Below are 16,171 nucleotides of genomic sequence, written 5' to 3' on the forward strand. Positions count from 1 at the left end.
GCCCCTTTGTGCTTTTGTTGTCATTGCTAGGTCACCAGAGCTATAGGTACCTCCCTACTGGAGGTGCAGGGGCGCACACCAGGGTGGCTTGGCGTCAGCATCCCCTAATCTCCTTTCTCTGTCTCTCTCCCCCTCATCTGTTTTAGAAGCTGAGGCCAAAAAAGCATGCAGGTGGCTCCGAGCGACAGGATTCCCTCAGTATGCTCAGCTTTTTGAAGGTAAGGCCACTCAATGGCTCCCCCTCCCCCACCCCAAACTTGCCTTATCCCTCCATTTTTCAGCTGGAAAATGGGGTCCCTCAGATCTTTTCTTCAACCACACAAGAAGCTGCGTACCCTGGCCCTGCTCCCGTAGTTACAACCTCTCTCCTACACCATCCTGGCCTCTCTCCTGCATGCTTATCAGCTCTCACAAGCTCTGCAGTCACCCATGTGTTAAAGTACCGTGTCTCAAGCCGGGCCGCTGCTTTGCACCACCACATCTGCTTTGTACTGTTTCTGAGAACGCTATTTACATAGATGCAACATGGAGGGTGCACCCTGGCAGCCCTGCTTTCACCTTCCCTCCCCATGGCCTTATTTCTTTGCTTTCCTTCATTTTTCTGTTTTTCTCTAGAGTTGTTCATACTTGCTGTTTCCAGTTCCCCTCTTCTTCCCACACCCCCACTGTACCCTGGCTTCATCCCTACCTCGCCAACAAAACAGCCCTTGTCAAGCTCACCAGGGATCTCCATGTGGTCAAATTCAGCGGTCGCTTCTCAGTCCTGACTTAGTCTCTCAATAGCATTCAGCACAGTTGGCCACTCCAGCTCCTAGAATGCCCTCTTCTCCCGGCTGTCTCTCTGGCTGCCGCTCTCAGTCTCCTTAGCTGACTCGGCTTCCTCTAACTGCTCCTAGTTGTTGGGGTGTCCCAGGACTCCGTCCTGGCCCCTCTTCTCGCTCGACATTTCTCTCCCAGGAGATCCTTGTCCAAGTACCATGTATATTCTGATGACTCCCCAATGCCTCTGTGTCCAGACCTCAGTCCCAAGCTCCAGATTCATCTCTTCGACTCCGAATTCAGTATCTCTGCTTAGCTGTCTGACAGACGTCTCAGATGTCACCGCCAGATGGCACCACCACCACTTAAGCCCCACATCCAGGCATCATCCTCCGTTCCTCTTTTCCTTTGTCCACCTATCTAACCCTCCAGCAAGTCCCTTCTCCCTCCAGAATATATCTTGAATCCATCCACTTCCTACCACCTTCACTGCCACATCGGTGTGACCCGCTCGCCTGGCCTAGTGCTGCAGCCTCCTTTCTGTGCTCCGTCCTCTACTCTGAATGCACAGCAGCTGGAGGGACCCTGGGAGTGCAGGCCTGCCTACATTACTCGGTTACTCTGCTCTGTGTTACTCCTCCGCTGGCTTCATAGCACACCCAGAATGAAGTGAGCCTCAGCACTTTGTTCCCACCAACGAGACTGCATCACCCAGCTTCCACATACTTCTCTCTCCTTTGCTCACTACTCTCCGGGCTGCTTTCTACCACTTGCTCACGCCAGGCTCTAGCCCTCCTTGGAGCCTTAGTTTCGGTCCTGCCTGGGACTTTCTCCCAGGCTCTTTGCACGGCTGGCCCCTTCTCGCTCTTCAGGGCTCAGCTCAGAAGTCACCACCTTAGCAAGGCCTCTCTTTATCCCGTCACCCTGGCTCATGTCTTTGCTAGCATTTATAACTGCATAGTTTGTTTCCCTCACATATTGTTCACTGTCTGTTGCCCCTGTGACAATGTAAACTCCATGTAGGCTTGGATCATTTTAGTCTCATTCACTGTTGTGTCCCCAGTGCCTGGCACAAAGTCGATGCTCAATTAATAGTAGTAAATGAGTCCATGGGCTTGTTTTACCAGTAAGGCAGAGAGGTGTGGGATTTTGGGGATGCTCTTTCCTCTTCCCCCACTCCTTCCTCTTTCCCATCCTCTTCCCAGACCCCAGGGAGTGGGTGCCCTTGCTCTGAGCAGTAGGGGAAGCGAGGTGTTGTTTGGCTGCACGCTGTCCTTGCTCTCTCCCTGGTCTCCCCGGTTCACCTTGGGTCAGGGAAGAGGTTCCCTGTCTGAGCAGCCCAAGATGCAGAGGGGACTGGAGGAGCCCAGATGGGCTCTGGGCAGCCACCCAGGGCCTCGAGCCTGCCGTCCCCCATGGACCTGCCAAAACTGACTGATGGGTCCTTTTGTCCAGCTTGACTCTCCTATCCTTTCCTTGACCTTCCCCCAACAGCCAGCCATGAGCTCCCTGGGCCCCTCCTTCGCTGCAGCCTTTCTCCTGCTCAGCTCTTGCCTGCCTGCCTCCCCGCTTCCTGGGCCCCCTTCTTCTCGCTCAAGGGTCGCTGGCACTGAGTTTCTAACCTCCCACCCTCAACTCATCTTAGCTTTTCTCTGCCATACAGAAGGTTCGTTTCCTGTGGATATTGGCTCTGTGAAGAAGGACCACGGTTTTCTGGACGAGGACTCTTTGGGGGCCTTGTGCAGGTAGGGATGCTAAGGGCCAGACCTGGGAGGTCAAGGGCCTGGCTTGGGGCTTCCTCATGGGAAAAAGCAATCCTTGTCCCCTCTGACAGAGGAGGAGCCTGCCTATTAACAAAGCTCATCTGCTGCAGTCATGCTGTTCACTCTGTCTACTGTATCTGTGACATCCTCACCCACCCAGGCACTAGAAAGCCAAGGTCCAGCCTTGATTCTTTTTTCCCTTCAGTTAGAGCCTCCAAACATTCCTCTGATTTGTCCCCTCTCTACTTGTTTGAGGCCAAACCACGACTTCTTGGATTCGTCCTCCTGACTGGCCTTCCTGCCTTCCGGCTCTGCATTCCCCTCCGTGCTCTGATCCAGCCTCCCTATAGCCACCAGAGTCAGCTTCCCAGTGGGTGCTCCTCTGCTTCAAATGTCTCGCTGTCTGCAGGGAGAAGTCCAAAGCTTTTATAGCATGACACCTGAGGCCTTTTGCAACCTGGCTTTGACTGACCTTATCAGCCTCAGTCCTCCCCTCACACACACACTGGTCTGTTTACTGACCGTTTCCCTCTCTACATTGTCACAGGCTCTGATCGAAGCCTGGTATAGGAGTCCCTGTTTCTCTGTCCCTCTGAATCCTATTTCTGTTCTCCAGCAAGTCTTCCCTGACTGCATTCCCCTGCCTTCATGGAAGTTCCTTGTCCCACCCTCTGTGTGCCTGCTGTGCCTTCTGCCTACTCTGTTTTTGAACATGTCCCATCTCTGTAGTGGGTTTTTCCACATCTATATGTTCCCAGAGGGCAGAGCCCATAATCTCCACAGCATCATGTCTGGCACTGAAACCTTCATGAACACGGGGACTTGGGAGAAGTTTTGATGTCTTGGGCACGCAAAGCAGTGGGTGGCATCTTGGGAGTGTCTTGGCAGGCTATGCCCTGCAGGCTCTGGGGCTTGGGACCCTTGAGTGAACCCTGCTTTGTTTCCTTGCAGGAGGCTGATGACCTTGAACAGTTGTGCCTCGATGAAACTGGAGGTTCATTTTCAATGCAAGCAGGTGAGTTAGGACAAGGGTAGGCTCTGTGGTCTTGTGGTACCATGGGGAACCCAGGTCAAACAAAAACCACTTATGAAACTAGCTCCAGTGTCCTGTGAGTCTGGGCTGTCTGGAGTGGTGCCTTGCTCCAGCCTGGGAGTGGGGTGTAGGGGGCTGTATGAGGCTGCTGGGTTTTGGTGAGCCTGGTCTCAAAGTTGGGGTGTGAGAACAAGTACCCTGGCCCGCAGCCTTACCCACCCCCCTCAGCCCACCCCTCCCTCCTGGATTTACTAATAACTTGACCTAGTGATGGCCGTCCCTCAGGGAAATACATCTGCCTACACTGCCTGCTCTGTGATGGCAAAAATTCCTTGACTAGGGGGCAAAGACAGAATAATGTGATGGAAAATCATGGCCTATATGGTCTTAGAAGTCAAGATCCCTAACCTCACCCCACAAGGTCTTACCCCACTGAGCCTCATTTTCTCCATCTCTGCAGTGAATTGGGGGTGGCATTAATAGCCTCCAAAGGCCTTTCTGACTCGGCCAATCTGGGATTGTAGAAACGGAGAGGGCTCTTGGTCTGCATGTAGCCCTGGAATGTGGGCCGGATGAACCCATCCCTCCCTGGGGTCAGGCTTTGTGGCTTTTCTCTGGAGCTTTTTCTACCAGAGTCCTGCCATCTCCAAGTTGCCAGAGCACTGGCCCGGGAAGCAGGAGACACCTGGCGGCTGGTCCCAGCTTTGCACTGACTTTTCAGTGACCTTGGACAAGCCTCTTCCCCTCTCTGGTCCTCAGTTTCCCCACTTTGCAAATTAGAAAACTAGAAAATCTAAAATATCCTTTCTACCTCTGCCATTCTGGGATTCTAATCTAAGACTATAGCCTAGAGACTCACTGGGAGGCTGCTGAGAACAGGAGGTCAAGATGCTTGGATTCTAGCTCTGGCTCTGTCACTGACTTGCTGCAGACATTGTATGACCTTGGGCAAGTGGCTTCTTATTTGTTTGGGTTTCCCTATCTGTAAAATGGGGAGGAATTTGATTGATCAGATGACCACTACCCTCCATCTGGGCTTCCTCCATGACTCCTAGCTTCTTCTGGCAATCCCAGAGCCAGTTCCCCTTCCTAGGACGTGTTCTCAGCCAGAGAGCAGGGCCCTTTGCCCCAAAGTCCCCCAAGAGTTTGGAGGCAGAGGGTGGAGCCCAAGCAAGGGCTTGTGGGCTGGACATCTCTGACCCCACCCTGTGGCGCCCTTCCCAGAATGAAGACTCAGAGGAGGAAGAGCACTGTACCATCAGCAACCACTGGGCCTTCCAGCGAGAAAGTAAGCGCTGGTCTCACGTGGGCTCCTCTGACCTGCTGGCCCCACCGAGCCCTGGCCTACCAGTGACCTCCAGCTGTGAGAGCGTCCTCACTGAGCTTAGTGCCATCTCCCTGCCAGCCATCACTGTGAGCCTACCGCCCGGGCCAGTGGACCTGCCCTTGCTAGACTGTGCTCCCAGCCCGAGTGGCCGGCCCTTCCTCAGCCCCACTCAGAACCGGGAGACTCCACAGGACAAAGCCAAGAAGCACCGTTCCCGGAGCTTCCTCAAGCACCTTGAGTCTCTGAGGCGGAAGGAAAAGGGTGGCAGCCGGCAAGCAGAGCCAGAGCGCAGCTCAGCCACCTCGGAGAAGGCCACCAAAGCCGCCTCTTTCCGAAGTCGCCGTGGCTTCCTCTACAGGGCCAAGAACCGGGCGGCCACCTCAGCCAGTGGCGGTGGCACTGAGACTCAGAGGGCCTGGGAGGCCTGGCCTGTGGCCACATTCCAGCATCCTCGGCGGGCACACTGGGGTGACTGCCTGGTGCACGTGCCCAGGGACCACAAACCAGGCACGTTCCCTCGCTCCCTGTCCATTGAGAGCCTGTGCCCTGAGGACGGACACCACCTGGCAGATCGGCAGCCAGGTAGCTGCTGGGGCTATGAAGGGCGCCGGGGCTCCTGTGGCTCCACGGGCAGCCACGCCAGCACCTATGACAACATGCCTGAGCTGTACCCAGCTGAGCCTGTCCTGGCTGGTGCCGAGGCTGAAGAGGAGGAGGAGGTTGGGGACAGCTACACGCACCTGGATGACATCCTCCAGCACGTGTGGGGGCTGCAGCAGCGGGTGGAGCTCTGGTCTCAGGCCATGTACCCAGACCTGGGGCCTGGAGATAAGGAAGAGGAAGAAGAGGAGGAAGCCGCTTCATCGGTAGAAATAGCCACCGGTGGAGTGGAAGGCCAGACCGATGAGGCTCGGGCCCAGGGAGAGGCTCCAGCCCTCAGGGAGTCCTTAGCCCTGGGCCAGGCGGATGTCCAGCCAGGAGTCCCGGCTCAGGCTCAGGCCCCAGCTGAGGCTGAGCTCCTGGCACTGGCAGAGGCCGGGGCTCCCGGCTTGGCCCAGGATCATGAGCAGGAGGCAAATTCAGGCGGGGAACCCACCTCTGCCTCCAGTCTGTCTGTGGAAGAAGGACACTCCATTTCTGACACTGTGGCCTCCTCCAGTGAGCTGGACAGTAGCGGGAACTCCACAAACGAGACCGAGGCCACAGGGTCCCCGGCTGGACTCCAGGCATCAGCACCCCGTGAACGACGAGATTCAGGTGTTGGGGCCTCACTTACCAGACCCTGCAGGTGGGAGTTCAGGGTAGGGGTGGGGCAGGGCTTCTGTTGTCCCTCTCTCTCTCTTTCCCCCATCTCCCTGTCCCCTCCCTCCCTTCATCTCTCCCCCTACCCCCTTTCTCTCTTCCCTTCCTCTTTCCCTCCTCACCACCCCCCCAAGCCAATTTCTTCATCACAAGGCGCAGAGGCAAGTTCTTAGGGGCTGAGTGATTGCCAGCTGGCAGCCAGTGCCAGAAGAGAAATAGAAAGAGTAATGGGACTCAGGAATCTGGGATGTGAGGTTCAGGACCTGCCTCTGCTATGGCCTTGCGCAAACTGTGACTCCTTTTGGGTCTCAGTTGCCCCATGTGTAAATCAAGGGCATCACAGGAGATGGTCTCTGATCCCCAGCTTCGCTATTCTGGGTTTCTCAGAGCAGCCCCTCCACTGCAGTCTTGAAGGGAAGGGGGACTGATACTGTTTGCTGGCACTAGATGGGCCTGAGCTCTGTGCCACCCTTCCTGACAGGATCTGGCCTCTGTGCAGCCCTGGAAACCAAGACTAAGCTTTCTCCACCCTGGGGCCCAGCATCAATGCTGACAGTGGTCCCTTCTCCTTGTATATTTTTTCTTTTGGGGAAAAATAAAAAGACCAGAAGAACACAATTTTACTAAGGTTTACTGAAACCTGCTCCTCTGGCCTTCTCTACCCCCTCACCCCTCACCAGGAAGCTCCGCTGGCACAGTTTCCAGAACTCCCACCGGCCCAGCCTCAATTCGGAGTCGCTGGAGATCAACCGGCAGTTTGCCAGCCAGATCCACCTCTTGCACAAGGGCTCACTGCTGCGGCTCACCGCCTTCATGGAGAAGTACACTGTCCCCCACAAACAGGGCTGGGTCTGGTGAGTCCTGGGCCATGGTGGGCGCCCAGCTGCTCATCCAAGTCCTGGATCCCTCTCTGCCCCCACTCCAGGGCCCTGGGAGGGTCACCCTCAGAAGGTGGGTGCAGGCAGGTGGAGCCCCTAGGCCAATGGAGTGGTGGGATGTGCCAGGAGGCTGGAGAGGTCAGCGTGGCTCTGGGTGGCAAATGTATGTCTGTGAGGGATGCACATAGGATTCACATGAGTGTGTGCCATGAATGAGGAGGGGTGGGGTGGGAGTCGGGACCCCAGGCCCCCCAGCTATACCTCCTCCATCCCAATTTCCATGCTGCCACCAGGGAGATTGTCCTAATACGCATCTTTGGTGGTCACTCTCCTAACAAATACCCTCCTGTGGCTCCCCATTGCCAAAGAATACGGTCCAGTTTCCTTCCCATCATGATCCTTTCACGTTCCAACCCCGCCTCATCTGTCAGGCTCTGTAGTCCGCCATACCCAAGCGACACCACCATACAGGCTAGCAGACTAGTCGCCCTTCTCTGAATGCGCCATGCTCTTGTTCCTGCCTCTTTGCCTTTGCCCATGCTGTTCTCTCTGCCTGGGATGTCTTTTTCCCATTTATCCTCTGGGACAAGGGCTACCCATCCCTTAAGAGCCAGCTGAATTTCCACCTTCTCTCTGAAGCCTTCCCTGACCCGCTAGGTACATACAATTCCCCTCCCTCGTGGGTCCTCCCCTAAGTTCTTGGCCCACTTCTGGCCACATGTATTGTCACTGCCTGTCAATGCAGTCATCTCCTTGACCAGACTGAGAGCTCCCTGTGTTCCTCTGGGACTCCCTAGGACTGGGCCCAGAGCAGGTGCTCGATGAATGTTGACTCCGGGGAGATGGCATGTTTCTTACCCTGCTCACCCACACCTGAGTCCCCCAAGACTGCAGACAGAGTCTCCAAGCTGTGTCTGGGCCTACCCCATCCTTGTTCCTGATCTTTTGTCCCTCCCCCAAACAGGTCAGTGCCCAAGTTCATGAAGAGGAACAAGACACCGGACTACCGGGGTCAGCATGTGTTTGGGGTGCCGCCCCTCATCCATGTGCAGCGCACAGGCCAGCCACTACCCCAGAGCATTCAGCAAGCCATGCGCTACCTGCGTAGCCAGTGCCTGGACCAGGTGAGGCCTTCTGGGGAGCACGAAGAGAGATGGTGATGGGAAGGAAGTCCAAGGCTGAGGGATTAGGGAGGGGAGCTGCTGTGGCCTTCCCCCTGGGTTGGGCTGGCCCACCAGAGACTTTTCCTATCCTCAGGAAGGCCCAACAAGGATGGACTCAAAGCTCCCTTCTGCCCGGCTCTGTGCCAGCTTTTTTCTGGCCCAGGCGCATTAGCCCCCACCTTCCAGGAGCCCGCCTTAGCCTAGGTCCTCGTTTTCCTACTCATCTCCACTAAAGCCATCTTTCTCCTTGGTCCCAAGGCTATAAAAACCCTTCTCTTTGGTTTTGCCATTTCTCTCCTACCCTGCCCAGCAGGAAGCTTGCCAGGCTTGGATGTCTCTGGGGTGGCCTACACTCCTAAAACACCCGGTTTAGGGCTGGCCTCACAGTCTCCCTCCCACCCCTGCATGTCTCCCTCTCTCCCTCCCCTGCACGGGCCAGGTGGGCATCTTCCGCAAGTCCGGGGTGAAGTCCAGGATCCAGAACCTGCGTCAAATGAATGAGACCTCCCCCGACAACGTCTGCTACGAGGGCCAGTCTGCCTATGATGTGGCTGACCTGCTGAAGCAGTATTTCCGGGACCTGCCTGAGCCAATCTTCACCAGCAAGCTCACTCCCACTTTCCTACAGATCTACCAGCGTGAGTCGCCTGCACCTACCCTCAGTAACCTGCCAGGTTCTCGGCCTCCCTGAATCCTAGGGCTTGTGGAAGATAAACCTTGTGCAGGCAAGTGTAGCTGCGCCCATGAGCTCAGCGGAAGATTTACTATGCCGAGTTGGAAAGGTCCTTAGAGAGAGACCACATTCTATTCCCCAAACCCATTATATGGACTGAGGCCCTGAGGAATGGCGGGGACTTCCCCGAGCTCATGCTTCACATTACAGCCGGGCTTGATCTAGCACCCAGAGACCTCCCAGAGTCCACCTTCCCCCTCACCAACTTCCCCTTGGGAACACTGTGCCTTCTGCATTCCTGGAAGCAGGAAGCTTGCTGCCAGAGGCTCTTGGGGAATAAGGAAGCCCTTCTGTCTGCCTTCCTCACAGTCCTCCCCAAGGATCAATGGTTGGCAGCCGCGCAAGCCGCCACCTTGCTGCTCCCCGATGAGAACCGAGAGGTGCTACAGACCCTGCTCTATTTCCTAAGCGACATTGCCTCTGCTGAGGAAAACCAGATGACAGCTGGTAACCTGGCTGTGTGCCTGGCACCTTCCATCTTCCACCTCAACGTCTCCAAGAAGGATAACCCCTCCCCCAGGTGAAACAGGGCAAGGCATGGCAGGGCCAAGCAGGAAGGGTTTGGGCCCCATTGGCTCTTTGGCCCTGGATGATTGGCACTGCAGTTCCCAGGCATCACCACAAGGGGTCAGCCTGACTCCTCAGGGGCCCTGGGCTGGTTGGATGCTGTGAAGCAGGGTCTTCAAAAGGGCAGCAGGTTGTTTTGTGTTCAGGACTGGCAAACAGGCTTCTGGGGAGCTTGTCTTGTGCCCTCGTGCCATCCTCTCTTCCTGGCCCTTCCCTCCAGGATCAAGAGCAAACGCAGCCTGGTTGGCCGGCCAGGCCCTAGGGACTTGAGTGAGAACATGGCTGCCACCCAGGGCCTGTCACACATGATCAGTGACTGCAAGAAACTTTTCCAGGTGAGTCACTCTAGGCCGTGGTGCCTACTTCCCAGACCCGGCGGAACCAACATGCCTGACCTTTGCGCTCTAAGTCAGGGATAGGGCGCATCTTGACACATATGCTTCAATCTCCTACTTTCAGCTCTTCCCCTACAAAGTTTTTCATCTACCACACCGCAGTAGCCAGGTCTCTCTGGTCCCTTAAAATGAACCTGGCAGACCCCGTGGGCTCTGGGACTGGGGGTCCCTGACGCTGCTGCTTCCCATGGCCCCCAGCCTGGTGTGTGTGTGCTCTCCCAGGTGCCCCAGGACATGGTGCTACAACTGTGTGGCTCCTACAGCGCAGCTGAGCTCAGCCCTCCGGGCCCAGCGCTGGCTGAGCTGCGGCAGGCCCGAGCTTCTGGCATGAGCCTGAGCCTCTACATGGAAGAGAGCATCCAGGAGCTGCTGCGCGATGCCGCTGAGCGCTTCAAGGGCTGGATGAGTGTGCCAGGGCCCCAGCACACGGAGCTGGCTTGCAAGAAGGTGAGGACCACACTGCCCAGGGTGGCCATGGGGCCGGGAGAGGGCAGAGTGCAGGCTGTGTGCAGGGATCCTCAAGGAAGGAGCTGCCCCCGCCTGTCTCGCTGTGCTTCCGCCTGATACTTGGAGAATGTCAGCCAGCAGAGCAAGGACCTTAAGGAAGTGAGAAGCAAATGAGACCAGGGCTCTCCCTCAGGGAGCACCTGCCGGAATTATCTTCCCAAAAGCCCAGTCCAGACATGTCACTACTTTCAGAGCCTCACCTGCCATCCCTGCCTGCACTGCAGTCACGCTGAGCTCCTCACGTTTCCACCTTTGTGCTTCTGCCCCTGCTGTCGCTGTCCTCCTGCCTGGAAGCACCTGCCCCAAGCATTATATTTCCCCACCCACTTTCAGCCCCAGCTTGATATGCCCCTCCTCCATTCAGAGCCTCCAGTCGTGCCCCAGGCTGGAGGTGACTTCTCTCTGTCCTTCTCTTGGCACTAGCCATGTTCTTTCTCGGATTCTGATTATAAGTAAGACTGCAAGCCCAAGGTTTGCCATGGATAAACCGGTCATAGTAAAAGCTTCCTTACAGGGTCAGGGTGAGAAGCTTGCACAGGGCCTGGCACATGCAAAAGGCTCAGGAAGTGGCAGCTTTTGTTGCCATGCACGTGTTCCGCTTCCCACACTAGATGGGGAGTTCCTTGAGGATGACCACCATATTCAGTTCCGGAAATTCCAAGCACTGTGCCCATTGCTTGGTAGAGCCTAGTAGGCCTCAGAGAATGTGTGTCCTGTCATCTCTCTGTGCTCTTGAGCAGGCGGAGGAGAGAAATCTGGAAAGGAGAAAGAGGACAGGGAGCACAGGGCTGGCCTGTCTGGCTCTGGCTGGGGTTAGCGGAGCAGTCCTGCCGCCTTCCCTTGCCGGGGGCTGGAGTGAGGGCAGGCCGGGGCCCAGGGGTGGATTGGGGGTTCTCCAGCCCTGACAGCTTCCCCCATCCCCACTCCTGTGGCTTGTAGGCACCAGACGGGCACCCGCTGTGTGTGTGGAAGGCATCCACAGAAGTGGCTGCCCCCCCGGCCGTGGTGCTACACCGTGTCCTGCGGGAGAGGGCCCTCTGGGATGAGGACCTTCTGCGGGCCCAGGTGTTGGAAGCCCTGATGCCGGGTGTGGAGCTGTACCACTACGTCACCGACAGCATGGCACCCCATCCCTGCCGCGACTTTGTGGTGCTCCGGTGAGGCGCTTGAGCTGTCACCCTGCTGTACTCGGGGGACTGGGGAGGTGGGGTGGGAACCGGCACCAGGAAGCTGAATGTGTGTGTCCCTTCCCCACAGGATGTGGCGCTCTGACCTGCCCCGTGGGGGTTGCCTCCTCGTCTCTCAGTCCCTGGATCCTGAGCAACCCGTGCCGGAGTCGGGGGTGCGGGCCCTGATGCTCACTTCCCAGTACCTCATGGAACCTTGCGGCCTGGGCCGCTCCCGGCTCACTCACATCTGCCGCGCTGACCTCAGGTACCAGGCCACCTCCGCCCTGCACCCCCCCAACCTCCACCCCGTGCCCCTGATCCTGGGGAGCAAGTCCTGTCTTCCTTGTCCCTGGCAAGGGCTCCAGGAAAGAGCCCACGGCTCATGCCTTCCTGCTTCTACTTCCCCAGGGGCCGTTCTCCTGACTGGTACAACAAAGTCTTCGGGCACCTGTGCGCCATGGAGGTGGCAAAGATCCGGGACTCCTTCCCGACTGTGCAGGCAGCTGGCCCTGAGACAAAGTTGTGAGCCTTGGCCTGGTCCCAGAGTGGCACCACTCAGGCCCCCTGGCACCAACGCAGTGAGGGGGAATGAGAGCAGAGCAGCCCCCGGATGGACGCTGCTTCCAAGGGTAGAGGCAAGGCCACACGGTCGCCCTTACTTCCTGAAGCTCCTCCACATGTACAGGGAAGGAAAAGCGAATTTCAGTGTCCTGTCTCCACTCCACCTCCACCCGCAAACCTGTGTTCTGCCCTCCCGAGAGAGAGGAGTCATTTTTGGAGCAGGAAGACGGCTACTGCCCTTCAAGTCCAAGGAGCCACCAGTCAGTCTGAAGCCTTCCCAGCTCCTCCACCTGCGGGGTGAGGAGGCAGAGAGTAGTGTGTGCTCCTAGCTCTCTGCCATTCTGAGAGGCCAAGCCATCCTGTTCGGTGCTAGGGCCCCTCTGAGTGTGGACAGGACGTTCTGGTAGTGCCTTTGGGCCCAACATTGGTCCTAAACTGGTTTTTGCAGAGAATTTGGACTGGAGTGGATGGGCACAGGGGCAGAGCACAGGGCAGCCCCAGCCACCATGAGCTGTTTGATTTGTGTAAATATGATGCTGATTTTTATGAGGCTGATTTAAAGAGGGGGCACTGATGGGTCCCAGTAGGTGACATGACGATTTGGGATAGCTTGGGATGTGAGAGTGGGGGGAACCTTCCTTTCTCAGATCTCAAGAGACCAATGAACCAATCTCCCCTGACTCGGGCCCCATACTTTATCTGCCACTCCCTGGGGTCCTGTGTAGCCATGGGCCACGCACTGCCATGTCTAGAGGGTAAACAGCCTCGTTCCCACCACACGGGCTGAGCAAAAGCAGATGGTGGTGAGGAGACACTATCTGTGTCCGTGTCGCCTTTCCTGCTCTTCTTGCCTGCGGTAGCAGGCTGATATGACAGTCCCTTCCTCCAGCAGAGACCTGGCCCCTGGTTCAAGCAGCCAGCCAGTCAGATGGAAGGGCATAATGTCATCTCAGCCTGCTGGGGCTTGATCCAAACCTGACCTATCCCACCCACCAACCATCTTGGTTCACGTGCAAAGTCAAATGCCAAACGCCAGCTGGTGCTTTATTATTATTTTTGGCTGAATAAACTGGAGTGGGATGGGTTCCAGCCAGTCAGTTGTAATGTTTAAACCTATCTATTTTATTTGTACCTGTAAATACTGTACAGTCAGAATATAAAAAATGTATTTGTGTATATATAGATACATATATATACACACACACACACATCTATATATACACACACGCACACACACACACACACACACACACACGTATTCTATCATGAGTGTACCATAATCTGTTGGGTGGGGGCAGAGGTCTGGAAAGCCTCGGCGGGAAGGGCACTTAAGATGAGACAGGGGAGGTGGAGAGCATGGTCCATGTGACCCCCCCCCCCAGTGGAACAATAAAGCATTCCTACAGATGCACTCTGTCTGTGTGGTTGTCTTTGCTGAGACGATGGGCCAGGGACAGAGGGCAAATTACAATGCAGTTTCGGTGTTAGGGTCAGAGGTTGTGAGTGTTACCAACGTAGGACTTGGGGGAGGCCGCAGGAGAAATGGGGAAGGGCCTCAGCCTTTCTCTTCGGGAGATGATTGGGGCTGGGAGAGGCATGATTCCGAGAAGCCAGGGCTTGGGCAGAAGCCGCAAACCCTATTCCCTGACCTGACCAGGTCCCCTATCTGAGCAGCCCCCAACACGACCTCACGCATCCTGACGATAGCCCTATGGAGGGATGCCTTCGCTATACTGTCCTTTCTTCCCCTGCTGCACATGGCTCAAGCTGAAGGATGAAGAGTGGAGACCCAGCCTCAAGAGGCTTGGGGACCCTGTTCTACCCATAAGCCAGCCTGATACAGGTCTCAGTGCCTCAAGGCAGCCCCTGGTCTGGCTCCAGTGGCCGGCAAAGAGAGGCCCCTCATATAGACTTCCTGCTTTCTTTGCCACATTGCTGTAGCCATAAAATCCCCAAGCTTTGAGGGGCAGCTAGAGAGAGAGTACAGGCTTTGCAGTCAATCTGTTTGCATCCTTTGAGTGCTGTTGAGTAGCCTGGGGCAAACAAGTCCTGTTCTCTCTCTTTCTCCGAACCTCAGCTTCCTCTTGGGCCAAACAGTCCAGTCATCACCGCATCATGAGTCTGGCTCAGTAAGTGTGAACAGGGTGTCTGTCAAGTCCCATTTCTCTGTCACCTTCTTCCAATCTCTTCTTCTGGGTTCAGCTGTACCTACATGCCTTTGGCCTTTCCTCACTGCTGCTGCCTGGGGGTCTTGGCTAAACCTGGAAGGGAGTGAGGTGGAGCAGAGAACCTGTCAGCCCCTTGACTTTGGGAAAACAACAAAGGCACCCCGTGTGTGATGTAGGATGGGAGATCACTCAAGCAGCTCTGGTGTTAGGGGACACTGGCGTGAAGCTCGAGCTAGTACTTTTCAAGGCAGGCAGCCAGGGGAACTTCTGGCACAGGTACTGCCCCACCTGGTCATGGAAGGAGGCCGTGGTGACGGTACAGAGGATACGGTTGAGCATGCTGTCCATGGGTGGCATGAAAATGCCAGGAGACAGAAAAGAGTTATGGAGGAGGTCCTTGGAAGGGCCAGAGAATTCCCCGTGTTTCAGCTCTGGACTCTGAGGCCCTGGACCAGTTGCCCAGTGTGGCTCCTCTATGTTTGGCATTTTAGGAGAGGTAGTACCAAGCAGGGGAGCTTCTCTGGGCCTTAGTGTTACCCCCCTGCATAAAGCAGAGGCTTCCATCCCTCCATCCTGGCATCTCTGCCTGGCCCACCATGCAGTCTGTGAATGGACTGCCATGGCTTATAGACATCGGAGTGGGTATCATGAGGCCGCCCAGGCCGCTCACTCCCACACATGGCAGGCACCACCTGTGGCCATTTCTAACCCTCAGTCTTGTACCTCGATCCACCTTGAGTTGGCCTTTCCCTGGTGCCAGAGAATTCTCACCCTCAAGTTCCCAACCCCATTGCCTGTACGTTCTACTCTTATGCTTCCCCTGACCCAGTGAAACCAGGTTGTGGGTGAATCCCACATGGGAACTGAACGATCTGTCCACGAGCATCAATCTGTTATTTTCTAGTCTCCAGAGCCCTGTTGCCAGAGTGGCTGAGGGTAGATGGTAGACAAACCCAGGCTCAGAACTAGCTATATCATCATCTGGCTCTGTGACCTTAAGTGGCACATGTAACATTTCTGATTTGGTTTTCCTCACAGAAGATAAGGCTAGTGATTGTTTGTATCTTGCAAGCGTGTCATCAGGGTTAAATGAGCAAGCGATTGTGAATATGGCTACACAGTGCCTAGGACATGGCGGACATGAATAAATGGTAGTCTCCCCTGTCCTGCCGCCTCCCTGCCAGACTCCGTGGAAGGCTTGGGCTTGGGTGGGTAGGAGTGGGGTGCATATGCATATCATTTCCTGATTTGCACCAAGGCCCTACTTACCCTTTTGGCTCCCAGACCACCACAACCTCGGCTTTCACCATTCTGGACACACCTACCTCTTCACCAGGCTCTAAATATCCTACTGACCTCTTTATATCCTAACTACTGATTGGTTTTCACTCTACTTCCTTCTTGAGAATTGTCTTGAAGCCTTCCTTCCTTATCCTGTCCTCTCTGCCTCACCTTGCTCATTTGGGGCCTCGCTGACATCCATTGTTTCAGTTTACACCTCCGTGCAGATGCCGTCCCCCGCCCCGTCACTACCAAGATCTCCATCGCTTCCTTTGGCTCTGGCCAGTATTTATCACTGCATGAATGGACCTTTCCACCTGGAGGCCCCACCTGCATATCAAACTTAACAGGCCCAAGCCAAACTCACCATCTTCCCACACACAGTCTTCTCCCTGCTGCCTGCTCTGTCTCAATTCGTGGTACATGTTATCTTCCTGGCTGCACAGCTCAGATCCCCAAATCAGCCATGATCCCTCCTTCTTTCTCAACCAATGCATCCATCCATCCATCCATTCCAATTCTCACCCATTCTGCTATTCAACAAGTAGTTGTGGAACGTCTGTTT

General features: G+C 55.8%; 1 protein-coding gene across 5 annotated transcripts in view; it reads left to right on the forward strand.

Annotated features, from left to right (window-relative positions):
* Nucleotides 1-13,568, forward strand: part of STARD8 (StAR related lipid transfer domain containing 8) — a 70,717-nt gene extending 57,149 nt beyond the window's left edge. For 4 of the 5 annotated variants that reach the window (XM_082444928.1, XM_082444927.1, XM_082444930.1 and 1 more), the window contains 13 exons: nt 147-218; nt 2,423-2,504; nt 3,474-3,537; nt 4,780-6,170; nt 6,865-7,038; nt 8,027-8,186; nt 8,665-8,863; nt 9,268-9,478; nt 9,746-9,860; nt 10,143-10,367; nt 11,367-11,584; nt 11,685-11,861; nt 12,005-13,568. In XM_082444928.1, the coding sequence (XP_082301054.1) occupies nt 147-218; nt 2,423-2,504; nt 3,474-3,537; nt 4,780-6,170; nt 6,865-7,038; nt 8,027-8,186; nt 8,665-8,863; nt 9,268-9,478; nt 9,746-9,860; nt 10,143-10,367; nt 11,367-11,584; nt 11,685-11,861; nt 12,005-12,122 (3,206 nt within the window). In that variant the 3' untranslated portion in view covers nt 12,123-13,568. The remainder of the gene's footprint in view (nt 1-146; nt 219-2,422; nt 2,505-3,473; nt 3,538-4,779; nt 6,171-6,864; nt 7,039-8,026; nt 8,187-8,664; nt 8,864-9,267; nt 9,479-9,745; nt 9,861-10,142; nt 10,368-11,366; nt 11,585-11,684; nt 11,862-12,004) is intronic. The other variant, XM_082444931.1, reaches the window with a different exon arrangement.
* The last annotated feature ends 2,603 nt before the right edge of the window (nt 13,569-16,171 follow it).

Source organism: Balaenoptera physalus (genome assembly GCF_965194825.1).
Source record: "Balaenoptera physalus genome assembly, chromosome: X".
NCBI lineage: Eukaryota > Metazoa > Chordata > Mammalia > Artiodactyla > Balaenopteridae > Balaenoptera > Balaenoptera physalus.